At 41.2% G+C, this 14,113-nt stretch overlaps 1 protein-coding gene across 8 annotated transcripts in view; it reads left to right on the forward strand.

Moving 5' to 3' along the window:
* RNF19A (ring finger protein 19A, RBR E3 ubiquitin protein ligase) overlaps window positions 1-9,046 on the forward strand; it is a 59,436-nt gene extending 50,390 nt beyond the window's left edge. For all 8 annotated transcript variants that reach the window (XM_083822596.1, XM_083822601.1, XM_083822602.1 and 5 more), the window contains 5 exons: window positions 2,685-2,799; window positions 3,906-4,067; window positions 5,074-5,287; window positions 6,266-6,409; window positions 6,794-9,046. In XM_083822596.1, coding sequence (XP_083678722.1) covers window positions 2,685-2,799; window positions 3,906-4,067; window positions 5,074-5,287; window positions 6,266-6,409; window positions 6,794-7,484 — 1,326 coding nt within the window. In that variant the 3' untranslated portion in view covers window positions 7,485-9,046. The remainder of the gene's footprint in view (window positions 1-2,684; window positions 2,800-3,905; window positions 4,068-5,073; window positions 5,288-6,265; window positions 6,410-6,793) is intronic.
* The last annotated feature ends 5,067 nt before the right edge of the window (window positions 9,047-14,113 follow it).

The following is a 14,113-nucleotide window of genomic DNA, read 5'->3' on the forward strand; positions in this document are numbered from 1 at the left end:
TTGGTCTCCTCCTAAGCGACATAGTGTACGTATTCCCATTGTGCTGTATCCAACTGTTCCAGGGCATTTTTTCAGTTTCTCAAGACTAGTCTGAGTTCTGGCAGTCTTGTAGCCCTGATAGGTTGGTATTGTCCTGAAAGAGGACACTAGAAATGCTTTCCTCCTTCCATCTTCCAAATTAATGAAAATGGTGAAAATACTCTTGGATTCAGAGCACATCTCTTGGAAGGAAGAACAGGAGAAAGAGTTTCAATTTGGTGAGATAACAACAACAACAAAAAAACCACAACCTAATGAGAAATCTGATGTTTTTCTGTCAGCTTTACATGAAGTTAATAGTTCTTTTCTCCAGACTGTTTTTTTCAGTCTGGACCATTATAAAAAGCATCACGTAAGAAAACTTCAAAATTTGCAAGTCTGTGTGTGGCATCTGCTTCGCCCTGTCCTCAAGGCCAGTCATCCTCTCACTGAAGAAAACAAAACTGATTTGCTACTGATTTTTTTTCTCAAACCTTTCTGAACAATAAATTTCTAAAATTATTATTAGTGACTTTGAAATTGGGCCTGATAAGATATTTTTCAGATCAGCTCATGCAAGTATGCTCTAATGTGCTGTTTTCCTACAGATCTTACTCCTTTGTCACCAATCACCTGTCTCACAGGTAATCTTTAGTGACATCTGAAGGGGGGAAAAAAAGGCCTCCAATTTAGTCTGCTAGCTCTTCGTTTTTGTTAAATGGCAAACTGATCTATTTTGGTCTTCCTCTTACTAGCAGTGTACTTTTAGAATAATTTCTTGTTAGCTTTGGCCCTTGCTCTTTTATTTCTTCTCTTAACCTTTCTGACTTTGTCTTGACACCCTCATGCTGTTCCTTCGTACTTCTTGAAAGTAATCTGACCTACTTTCCTTTTTTTTTTAATGCTGCTGCTTCTTCAGTAAAGGAGGCTACTTTGTACTTCTGCAACACTTTCTTCTGCACTGGGAGAGTTCGTGCTTGTATTTCTATCGTTTCCTTAAGGAAGCACTCGTTATTCTCACTCATTTTCATAGATACATATCTGGTAACCTACCAGTTTTCTGCTGTGATTGAAATCCCTCTTCTTTTGGCGCAGTGTTCTTTCCTAGGTATTCTTTCTTTCCTCGGAATTCTTATCTCATTGTTATTATTACCAGTGTAACCCTCTGTCTTCATGTTTTTTAATCAGTTTCCCCTCTGTAACCATCCCTTCCATTCCTTTTTGTTGCTTTGTGTTTAAGGACTCCAGAACCCTTGCAGACTGGTGGTTTTTTTTTTGCATATTCCTTTTGTTTTGGGTAGTTAAAATTGCCCATACCAATAAAATTCAGTGCCCGAGATGGTCCTGCTTAACGTCCCACAGATACCCGTAAAACGTGATATTTCTGAATTTGTAATTCCTACACACGTATGCTGTGAGAGTATTCACGTTCAATTTTTCCTTTTAATCTGTACCTGCAGGCCTTACAGGTATGGTCCACACTCAAGTTCCCCCTCGTTCCATGCTGTTCTCTCAGAGCAAGTACATGCATTCCCATTGTATAGAAATGCAGTGTCGTCTCCTTTTCCTTGCCTGCCTTCCCTGAACAAGTTCTTACTTTATTCCAGAATGAGAACAACCCTATTAAATCTCAAATTGAAAATATAGAGAGCATAACATGTACTGAAGTTTCCAGTTCAACTTACGTTGTCATTCTTCTTTTAGTAGCATATCAGTACAAAAATATTGTGATTGTCCTCTTGTTGTTCTTCTGTGTTCTTCCTTAGATGTACTGAGGATTAACGTAGCCTCATGACAACCATTGAGATACTGACCTGTTGTTCATTTGTAATTACATCTTAACCGAGAATGCTGACAAATGAAGCACATATGGCTAAAAAGCCATGTTTCCTGAGAGCTGAATAAAACAAACAAAAAAGTAGGAAATCTCTGTAAAAGTGATCTTTGAAGGCCTTTGATATTTGTGTGGCTGCAGATAAATTTGAGATGGTGACACTTCAGGGTTAGGGCAGACTTGAACCACCAGTAAGGGTTTTGGATAGCAGATCCTACAGTAGATAATAGTACTGCTAAGACTCAGGTTTGCTAAAATATTCCCTACCTCGACAGTTTGTCATGAGAAGGTGCCAGAGCAATGGAGTCCTTGCTGTTCTTTCCTCCAGGTTATGTTTGGTGAAGGCTGCCTTACTACAAGATTTTCATGATGTTATTTCAAGCTGTTTCCACAGATCTAATCTGTGAAAATTTCACACTGTATTGTTCAAGGGAAAGATGACAGAGAATCAGAAGGGTCAGTTTGCTCAGGGGTGGCAGTTCTTTGATCCAGAAAATTGTTGACTTTTCCCAACCATGTAAGGTAGAGTAATGATTCAACAAATAAACCAAAAAAACCTGTTCAGTGTTTTAGCTCTTTGCTTGAGGCTGAAAGTAAATGTTTAGTTGCTGAATTGGGGGATTTCTAGCTTTTAAGACAGTTGTGTAAAATTGAGTATGAATTTTGTTGTTCTTTGAGAAAGGCTAAGAAATAAATCACGACATAGAACATGGTCTGTATGGAAGAGAGCAGGATATAGGTTCCAAACTAGGTCAGCCCTTCTATTGTTGCAACAATGTATTATTGATTATTATGATAATACTCTAAAAACCCTTTCTTCTCTTCTCTCAAGATTCACAATCGATACGAAGGCAAAGACATTTCAAAGCACAAGCGAAATTTGGCCATAGCAGGTGGTGTAACCCTATCTGTAATTGTTTCTCCAGTTGTAGCTGCAGTAACTGTAGGTAAGTAAATACTTCTGTTTTGTATATTGGTAGCACCTTGCAATCAGAGTTGTATAAACACTTGTGAATAAAACCCAGATAAGCCTGATAGCTTTCTTTTGCAGGTGAAGAAACCAAGACTTGAAAAACACATGAAGTGTCTGAGGTTATACATACATATTCATAAAACTGACATATTTAAAGCTTTTTCTTAAATGATTGACCAAAAAAAACCTGCTGCAGAGTCTGTTCATATTTGAATAATTTCATGTCAGGCTTTTCTCAACACAGAAGAAAAATAGTCTGTTACATTTAACATTACAGTAGTTGATAAACCTCTTGTTATGCACTGGGAGTCAATTTGAATTTTACCATGTTTTTTTCATAAGGATGTGGAGGATGGCATTTGAGGAAGATCTGGCTCTGTATTATGACGCATTCATCTTCTTACCACGTAGCTCTAAGATCACTGTAAACAAACCCTGATTTTGAGACCCCAGTTAGATTCATCGTGCCATTTTTTCAGTCAGACATCTTTCTGTACCTTCTGCGTGCTTCCATTCGCAAAGTCTTAGAATGGTTTAATTCATATGCCTGAGGAATAACTTTCATAGTCCACTAGAAGTGGTGGGATAAATGTGCACATATATGTGTGCATCTTAGCCCACGGTTCTTTCCACTGTGTTCCCTCTGCTCCCTGCCCCCAGAATTTAAGGAAAATTTATATAATTCTTAAATGGAATTAGTATGATTCAGAAAATATAAAAGATCCTATGGTAATAATGAGGTTAAGTCCTATTAAATCAATAGCAAAGCCCTGTCTGACTCCAGTGAATGCAAAATCCAATAGAACTTGCATGAACTTTAAATATGAAATATTTTAATTTTGTTTATAAAAGATGTTCCAGACCTACTGGAAGTATTAGTTCACCCAGTGTTACGCTTCTCTACCTACTGATACTTTACTGTCACTTCAGCTAGTGATTTATCGGTGCTTCTTAATTTTGGCCCCTCCTGGTTTCTTTCGGGTGTAAATTACTTAAGTAATCACAGGGTATGAGATCACAGTTATGAAAGAGTGCAAAATATAAGTTTTTTTTCATAAAAGATTGTACTTCCCTCTGCAGGTATTGGTGTTCCTATTATGCTGGCATACGTGTATGGAGTCGTTCCAATTTCCCTCTGCCGAAGTGGAGGTTGTGGCGTTTCAGCAGGCAACGGGAAAGGTGTCAGGATAGAATTTGACGATGAAAATGATATAAACGTTGGTGGAACAAATGCAGCTGTAGGTAAGAAAAATGTTTCATTTTTTTTTGTGAACGGGGGCTTTGTGACTTGTATTTGATGGCCTCAGATACCCAGAGTACCTATTTGCAGAAGAGGTACTGCACAGTCAGGACCACCTCCATACTTCACTGAAAGACCAGCTCTCAGATGAGGGTAGCTGCTCTGCGTTCATGTTCTGCTGTGCTGTAATGCAGCACCTGCTCACTTGGACCTAGAGCAAGACAATCAGTCTTCTTGTGTTTTTGTCCAGCTTCTGACACAGCACTTAGTGAAAGGTAAGAGCAGGAACATTTTAATTTTTCTAGAATCCAGTTTTGCACTTTGATCAGTATGACTGAAAGGTACCTGAGCATCCCACTTCTATTTTACTTCCTCTCTAATGGCCAGCAAGATCTCGAAAGTGCAGAAATGGAGGACAGCGCACCCACAGCTTTATCTTATGTTAAAAACGATTAAAGGAACTTTTTTTAAAAAAAGCAAAAACATTTTCTTTTTTAAAGTCAGTTTTCGGAATCCAAATTCAAAGTAGCCATGCATTAAAGCTTTACTTGCCCATTTTAACCAAAACCAGACTCATGTAACGTCCATTCCATAGGTAAAAGTTTTAAGATAAAATCAAAGCTGCTTTTTTCAGAATACTGGTTTGTGGAAGCTTGCTGGGTTTCATCTGTTTATCTATAATAATGAGAACTAAATACTTGCAGCTGCTGATCTGGTGCTTTTGTTTAAAAATTGTGTAGCAATATCCTTTGACGTTGGGTCTCTCCATGTTCCTTGGCTCCATATTGCATGTCCTACCCATGGTTAACTTTTCAGTGTCTTCGGTATGTCATACCACGCATAACCATTATAGCAACTCCAAGAAAGGTCCAATTTTCTTTGACAAAGGTATTTTATTTTATAAATCTTTCTTCTCAATGTAACTCCAGGGACAGTTTCCATGGTCATGCTCTAGAAGGTATTAAGTTCTGCTTCCAGGAGTAACGAGCCTTCTTCCTTTCTGTCTAGACACCACTTCAGTAGCAGAGGCACGCCACAACCCCAGCATAGGTGAAGGGAGTGTCGGAGGACTGACCGGCAGCTTGAGTGCAAGTGGCAGCCACATGGATAGAATAGGAGCCATCCGAGACAACCTCAGTGAAACTGCTAGCACCATGGCCCTGGCGGGAGCCAGTATAACAGGGAGCCTCTCAGGGAGTGCAATGGTTAACTGCTTTAACAGGTAAGTGACGTTCTTCTGACATGTAGTATCCACCTCTTAATGTAAGCAGAGAAAGTTGTGTTACTAGGTTTCTTGATGTTTTTTTAAAATTTAAGTGGTTCCTGTTAAAAAACACAGTCTCTGAGATAGAATTTGTCCATGACAAGCTTATTGATATCCAAAAGATCCTGCTAGACCACGGTCTTAAAAGAGTTTGCATTTTTTCCTTCTTCCCAGGAGGGCACCTCACATTTAACACAACGTGGCCTCTAACAGGAGAGCTGTCTCGGTGCATCTCACGGCAGTCAGAACTTCTGGCTTGTTCAGCAATCTGCAAATAGCAAATTGTCCCTTCTGAGCACCTTAGCCTTGCCCAGGTGACATCTTTTTGTCACCTAGGTGCTCGGTGCCTTCTGTGATTGGGGTCTTACTGTACGTTTTGGCTGTCCTGTATGCTGAAGAGACAGAGTATCTGGAAAGGATACTCTTTTTTAGGGATCAGGATGGAATTAGCTCCTTAAGAAAATGAGTAGTGTTTGGCACCTGGTTTAAGTAACTCAGAAGTCCAGGCTACGTAGAAAAAGGAAATTGTTGCAATAAATAAAATGCAATATAAAGCAGAGTAGAGAACACAGTTCTCTGACAGTTATTTCATCAGTAATAATTTGCAGCTATGGAAACATGGGAACTGCCTTGAACTTATGTATCCTTCTGATTGCTTTGTCCATTTTTTTTAGAGGACCATACGTTATCTGCAAAAGAATTGTAGATTAGTCTGAAAGTTGTTCTTGTAAATCTCAGGGAGGAAGGCATCCAGAAACTGTTTTTACATGCAACGTTTTGCTCTGCTGGGAATTTCATCTATTTTGGGTTTTAACTAATAAACTGTGCTTACTACTGAATGGGGGAGAAATTTTACAAGGTGACAGTAATTTTCAACTAGGGTGCTTTAACTGTAGTAGCAGTATATAAAACTCTTTTTTTTTCTTTCCCTCCAAGACTGGAAGTACAAGCAGATGTGCAGAAAGAACGATACAGTCTGAGCGGAGAATCTGGCACAGTGAGCTTGGGAACAGTTAGTGATAACGCCAGTACCAAAGCGATGGCAGGATCCATTCTGAACTCCTATATCCCTTTGGACAGGTAAGAGAAATGTGCTAAAAACGGAAGATTAATAAACCTTGCTTATTAAAGGATCTTCTAAGCATGCCTCATCTGATCTACTTAAAACTTTTTGAAGCTACGATTTTTTTGTTAGAAATTAAATTATGTATGATTGCTTGTATTTGCCAAGGTTATTTCCAAAGAGGAGCACACAGTCATCGTAGCTCAGTAAAGCATGTGGTCTTTCAGACTGCATGCTTCTGTTTGGGCTGTTTGTTTGGTTAAATGCTTTTCCTAAAATAAGTTATATCACTGTAACTTTCTTCTGCTCTATGTATTTTGGAAAGCAGCAGGAGTTTGTTTGGCGACGTTGGCTGGCTTGTCTTAGATGACCAGATATACTCACAGGTTTTCTTGTTCTAGGGAAGGCAACAGTATGGAAGTACAAGTGGATATTGAATCAAAGCCAGCCAAATTCAGACACAACAGTGGAAGCAGCAGTGTTGACGATGGCAGTGCTGCAGGTCGTGGTAATGCTGGCTGTTCCTCGGCCTGCGTGCCAGAAAGTAAATCTAGTGCCACCAAGTGGTCCAAAGAAACAACAGCAGGAAAAAAATGTAAGGGTAAGCTGCGAAAGAAGAGTAGCATGAAGATAAACGAGACAAGAGAGGACATGGATGCTCAGCTGCTGGAACAACAAAGCACAAACTCCAGTGAATTTGACTCTCCCTCTCTTAGCGATAGTATTCCATCTGTAGCAGATTCTCACTCGAGTCATTTTTCTGAGTTCAGTTGCTCAGATATGGAAAGTATGAAAACTTCCTGTAGCCACGGTTCCAGCGACTATCACACTCGCTTTACCACGGTCAGTGTTCTCCCGGAGGTGGAAAACGACCGCTTGGAAAACTCTCCCCAGGCGAGCGGAATCCCCGCGCCTCTTCCAGCAGCCCCAAGCACTGATGTTCCACAGCTGAGTTACATCGCTGAGGAAAGCGTTAATAATGCATCTGCGACAGATGGAGATTTAGGTGTTGGTGAAACGCTGAAAGAAACAAACAACAACCATTCACAACATGCTGCGGAATTAAGCACTGCTATCCAGACTGAAATTTAAGCCAAAAAGTGCTGCAAAAACGTATTTACCACTAACGAACCCTGCCTGAAAGCTGGTTGAATTACATGCGATGACTTGCGTAAGTTTCAGGTGACCAGCAGAAGCAAGGTTTTGATACAACTGTATTTTATATATACCTGTCTAATAAAGAAGAGTACTTCATATGGATCCTAGACCTGTGTGAAGGGGCACGAAGGCTTTAACAAGTGCATTACAGCAGTACAAATACATCCATGTTTTTTTATTTTTTGCCACGACTTTGCTTGAAAGCATATGCTTGGTGTACTTAGATAAAAAATAAAAAAATTGGGTAATCGTTAATATGTTAAATGCTAAAATGAATACTATGTCCTGCACTGTTCACTTGAAAAATAGGGGGTTTGGGATAAATGGGTGTTAGCTGAGCATTAGTGACTTAAAACCATTCTAGTGTGAACTCTAAGGGAAGCAAAAGTTTTGCAGAGACCTGTCCAAACATCTTCCAGCAGTGAATATTCATGAGGATCGTTTTGTTTCATAACTGGACACACTATTTAGAATGCATGTAGAATGAATCGCGTGTCTTCAGGTGGATGTAGCCTGTGTCAGAAGCGTTTGCGTGTACACTTTGAGCAAGGTTACGGCATTTTACATAGTTCTGAAACAGAAGAAATTGGTACTTAACGCGTGGCGGAATGGAGACATCACCAGTGAAGAGCAGTGGGGTCACTTATTTATTCATGCAACCAACCATGCAGCAGATAAGGCTACTATATATCGTGTAAAACCTGTAGAATAACAATCCGTTGATTTATAAGCATTGTAGAAAAGCAGATGCAGTCACCTTTCATGAGGGGGGAAAAATGGTGCCCCACCAATTCTTGGTGCCTTCAGAAAAGACTGGGTTTGAAGTGCCTGGTCGTTTGAGGATTTTACTGTAATGTTTTCCAGAATGTCCTCTTTGGCCACCTTCAATCACAAAAGAAAATTCTAGTGAATAAAATGACTGTGGTAGATAAATGTATAATAATAATGAAGTATTAGCCTACCAAAGACTCACTCAGGCTTTCGTGAATGACGTTCACGTGACATCTCATTGCAAGACGTGCATAGCTGCAGTCCCAGAATCAGAGTGCAGTGCAATGACTGCCCATGTGCAAAGATGGGTTCCAAATATGCTGGCTTTTTTTTTTCTTTTGCATACAGAAGATGTACAGCTGAACACAAGCTGAAGTTGGCCAAAGCGCCTGCACTGTTAATGTTTTTTTTTTTTTGCTATGTAAATCACTAAAAATGGGAAAAGAAATTGTGAATATCAGAATAACAGTTAACAATGTTCTGTCTTGTGTTTCATGTATTGCCATTATGGTGCTACTGGAAGTTTGGTTGGATAAAAAGAAAACGCCATGAGCTGCAGTCCTCTTCCATGACTTACCCTCACCGGTTTCATTAATATGCTTATAACACTAGTGCCAGTTATGTTATTTGATAATGCTTGTTACAGTATTTGTATATTTGCAATTCAGTTTTGCTCAATAATATGCGTGTAAACTGCATATCTGAAATAAATGTCTAAATACTGACTTCTAGTGGTCCTTGGCTTAGCGTGCTGAGAGCCTTGTAAAAATGCCTGTGTTCCCAGGGGGCACTCCTTCCTGTAAGGTGCTGACTGCTGTCGTCTTCTGCCTTTAATTTTAATTTTGTTTGGCGTGCTTTGGAAGTTGAGTGCTCTGATACGTGGAAATACAAGATCTGAAGATGGTTGTGTTTTTGTGCAAGACTTCAGCCTCATTTCTTCTCATCACACAGAAGGGCAGTCTGAGCTGCCGGCAGGGCAGGGCAGCGATTTTCAGAGAGGATGTGGCTCTTGCAAGCAAATCATTCTGTTTAAAAATGCACCACCTGGTACAAGTGGACAGGCTGTGGTTGTATTGCTGAGCTAGACTGAACCCTAATTTCTCCTACATCTAAACGGACACTCATCAATTCACACTGCCTATAAGATGTTGGTTCTGAAACACTGCAGATTGCCCAGTATTTACGGTTAAAAAATGGTATTTCTTCCTTGGCTGAGCTCGAGTGTTCATTAGGTTCGTTTTCTCACCTGCATTTTGACAGGCTCAGGAAGTGAAAAACCAAAACTGATTGGGGTGCTGTGACGCACGGATCCCAAACCCATGCGTAAGCTCTGTTGATAACAGATTGAATAACGAGATAACTTGGCTGGGTCAACCCTAAATCACTAAAAAGCATCGAGTTTTTTATATTGTTTCCAATAGTGGATGCTCCAGGAGAGAATAAAAAATGGGATGAGTGAAACCTAGCATACTCTAGGAATGGTAGCAAGGCATAAAGGCAATTTTTGCCATTTTTTTCTAGGGTGGATAGTGTTAAGACTTCTTTAGTGCTTTATTCTGGACTGATATTTTTCCCCCCAGTCTGAATGCTTTTAAAAATACGTTGCTACTGAAGGTGTTGAATTAGGTTCAGCATTTACTGAAGCATTTGCTGTTAATCTTGTAATGCCGGTTTGTGAGTTCTGATATAGTTTTTCATGCCTGTATAGAATCTCTCAGTTATGATCATGAATTAAAGCATTCACTGATTCCTTTAGGTAGAGGCTGGAGAGTGAAGTTGCGGTAAGACGCCGCTGACGTGGTGAGCTGCCCGTGCTGCTGTCGTTGTGCGTGCCACAAGTTCAGTTTTTGCGGAATCTCCTCTGACAACCTGCGGGCAGTCACCTTAAGCCAGAAGTTACTCGCTCCTTCCCGCAGAGCAGGAGGTGGAACTCCCCTTTTGGCTTCTATTTTCACTTTAGTTTTGAATCTGATGCCTTGTGCAGTAGCAATAGAGATCTTGTTGGTGTCTCCAGCTCTGAAAATGTCTGGTTTGGCTTTGTCCAGTGTATTTATGGAATGACAAGAGCACGTCAATTTACAGTAATGCAATCTAGAGCTTGCAGCAGGGAACTGGCATTGGAGGACGTATTTTGTTCTGTTCTTAAACCTAACAATCTCTCAGTACCTCTGTTTTGCTGTGCAGGAAATTGAAAACATGGCTTGATCCTGTAAATAAGCTTTATCAAATGGTAGTATTATTGTCAGTCACTCTGAAACCATCTTTGATAATTTATATTCACATTAAAATGTAGTTAATAGAGTTAATTTTTTTTTTTAGCAGAACACGGTTGTGCAGATTCATCTTGTATCATTCTTTATTCGGAGGTAATATTTCATATGTGAGGCAATCCAAACAGCACTGTCTAATAAATTTAAATTTGATGCAGCATTGAATTGTTTAGAATCTATAAAAAAAAAAAAGTAGAAGATATATCAGTGGATTAATGGAATGCTCTAAGTGTATTGAGGAGAAGATGCCTCTCATTTAGAGAATTACCGAAATAGAAATTCACTTAAGCAATGGGTTTGTTCTTGTACTGAAATAAACTACAGGAGAGGTCAATTCCCTTGAAATAGCCATCTGCTCTCCCAGCGGGCTGGTAGTTTTTCAGGTATTTTTTGCAATCAGGGCTGCCCAGAGAAGCTGTGGATGCCCCATCCCTGGAGGTGCTCAAGGCCAGGCTGGATGGGGCTTTGGGCAACCTGGTCTGGTGGGAGGTGTCCCTGCCCATGGCAGGGGGCTGGAGCTGGGTGGGCTTTAAGGTTCTTCCCAACCCAAACCGTTCTGATTCATGGTTCCTGGGCAGTTTGACTAATTTATGACAGATTATGAACCTTGAGGAAATTGTTTCTAACCTCTGCCATATCAGAGAGCACTTGAGATAGGGCTGCAATTTTAAATAGATAAAAAGTGCTGCGTAAGCTTTCTGACCAGTCTGCAGATTTTTTTTTTTTTGGAGTGAAGCATCTGGACTTGTACATCGCTTCCTTTCATTGAATCAGTGTCACTAAACTGTGTGTGTGAAAGTACGAGTTTTTTTTTTTGTTTTTTCTTAACTGGTTGGTAAACATTTTTGACTATGACGTATGTCTCTTCCCTCCCAGTAACTTCTCATTATGCAAATCCAAAGTAATTTTTTAAATAGTTGCCTACTGAGTAATGCCATCGCTTTCATGGGTAATGATGCTTTATGAGGATAACCACGGAGATGGTTGAAAATTAACTAGAGTTAATGAACTTAAAAATAATTTCTGGATAAAAATTCTATTGTTCCAGGTGTTTAGGAGATTGATTTTAGCTGCCTCACGAGAAAAAGCTGCATGTTACAAAATTGTCTACTTAAATTTACACAATCATATTGGGAAAGGGGAAAAAGGGTACTGAGGCAAAAATAAGAAATACAGAAGAGGTGAAAATAAGGAACGCTCCTGAGGACGTGTTTGGAAAGGAAAGTTGTATCCCAGCTGGGTTTTCGGTCCGGGTGAGCAGGCGTGCGCTGATGACAGGTTGGTAGTGTCTGGAGCGGGCATCCTTGCCTCTGTCACCCTGGGCTCAAGAAATGAGAAGGTGCCAAAGAGCGGAGACAGCCGGGAGGCGAATGTGCGCGGGGAGGTGGAGGCGAGCAGCTGCTCAGCTGGTTTTGTCCTTGTTTCCTTCCGGATGAGCAGCGATGGCACACCGCTATAAAAGGCAGCGGCGTTTCGTGATACCTCTGCCTTGGCTGGGGGCTGGTCCAGCTGCAATTACAGCTGTCAAGTTGCCTTTTTAAAGATTTCCAGAATGGCAGAAGTTCTTAGTGGAGCCAATGCTTCATGCACGTGGTCTTCTGAGGCACGATGTGCTGATGTTGCCGTGGGCACAAAAAGGTGCTGAGACGAGTCCTGACCAGGACACGTTAGTCCCTTTTTTTACATAAGCCAGAGTTCAGCACACAGACGCGTCCCTGCTTCGGGCTGTAGCTGTATGACGGGTCCCCTGCTAAGAGAATGAGAGCAGATGGCACCAGGAAACCCTGGGGCTGTGCTGCAGGAAGCCTCTCTGAGTTGCTGCTTTTAGACCTCCTCATCATTGAATTCAGATGGACTTATTGCTATAATAGCTTACTTAACATGGCAAGTGATCTTCCATACTCGATTAGATTGAAACAGAGGTATTTAAGGTGCCCTTGACTACTAAGAGCAGCACTAGAGTTGTGTTTGAGGCTGTTGAAAATTTTAGAGTCAAGACCCAAACTGCTGAGTTGTCAGGGATTTCATAGTTTAAGAACTACATATATATATATATATATATATATATAGTTTTTTCCAGAGGAGGCAGAATTTATGTATGTATTATGCATTTTTAAATGATTTAATTGTATTTCCTGCAGTTCAGGGTCGAGCAGTGGCTAGGTGACCAGTGCTGCGCAGGCAGAGACCCAGTAACTGAGGGAGTGGTTTTGGATAAGCATTTAACACGTCTCCAGCCAGGCATCAGGGTGTGATAGCCTGCTCCGAGCTGTTTCTCACCCCAGCACCTGCCCATTGCCCTTGGGTGGCTGCAGCGCACGGTCTGTGAGCACTAAGGCAGCACCAGAGCAGCCTGTAGGGCCCTCGGCCAGAAAGGACACTCAAAGACAAAGCAGGAGCCTGGATGGAAGTCCACTGCCCTCTGCTGTGCTGGGGCCACACGGCTGCACTCAGGCCAGGAGGCTGCACGTCTGTGCCTTGTGTGGGTGAACAGCCACCTCTTTTTGGAGGCGGACAATTACAAAATCCATTCACATCAGCTCATTTTTCTTCTGTTGGCTTTGTATTATTATGCTTTCTTGCATCAAGCATTTTAAAGGACACTGGTGTTTCTAAAACCGTGCACATCGTGTCCCATGCTGCTGCAGCATTGTTTTGGTTCCTCTGAGTTCTGTTGACTCAAGCCATAAATCTTAACTTACAAGTAGGGAAGGAGTTTTGTTCCTGCTGCTCAAAATATGTATTTTGTTTATTTTAAATAACAAGTCTAAATAGTTCAGCTTGCACCCTTCAGCAAGGCCTAGTGGACACAAAGAGTAAGTAAGTAACCCTTTTTGTTATGTGTGCACATGGATTACAGGGTGCAGAGCAGGTTCTGATTAGTGGAAAAAAAAACCTTCCTACATAAGAGCAAGAAGCATGGTTTACCAGTACTGGGCCCATGCCAGCTTCTGTTGCCTGTGCCACTTTGAAAGAAGAGTAAAAAAAGGTGTGGTGGTGATGTCCTTGTAGTGAATCAGCTTTTGGGCAGAGAAGCAACCAGGCCCTGACAACACCTGTCCCTCAGGAACTTCTTGCCCTCGCCCTGTGTGTGACAGCACCCGTTATACCTGGGTACAGGGATACTTCACTAAAAATTTCAGGCTGTCTACTACCCAGCCTTTTGGGTGGGTTGGTGGTTTGGCTAAATGTGCAATTGGGCAAACCTTACAGCCTGCCTTAAGCTGAAAAGGGAAAGTAAAACCCCCTTTGTTGCTCAATATCTAGTTAGTGCTGGGTTTAAGGTTTCTACTGAGGCCTGTCTTATCGCTGTCTAATGAACTAACGACCGGCTCTGTACTTTAGAGGATGGGTAACTGCAGAGCAAAGCGCTGATTATTCAGATCAGGATGTTTGTTATTTGATCTTTTGCTGACTGCATCTGAAACAAAGCTCTGACTGCAGCTGGTGATGGCTCCCTCCTGTCAGCTGGGGAACAGGTTTGCTTGCTGTGGTTCTTCATTTAGCACTTCTTATCAAGAG

This window comes from Anser anser, assembly GCF_964211835.1.
Source record: "Anser anser genome assembly, chromosome: 2".
Classification (NCBI taxonomy): domain Eukaryota; kingdom Metazoa; phylum Chordata; class Aves; order Anseriformes; family Anatidae; genus Anser; species Anser anser.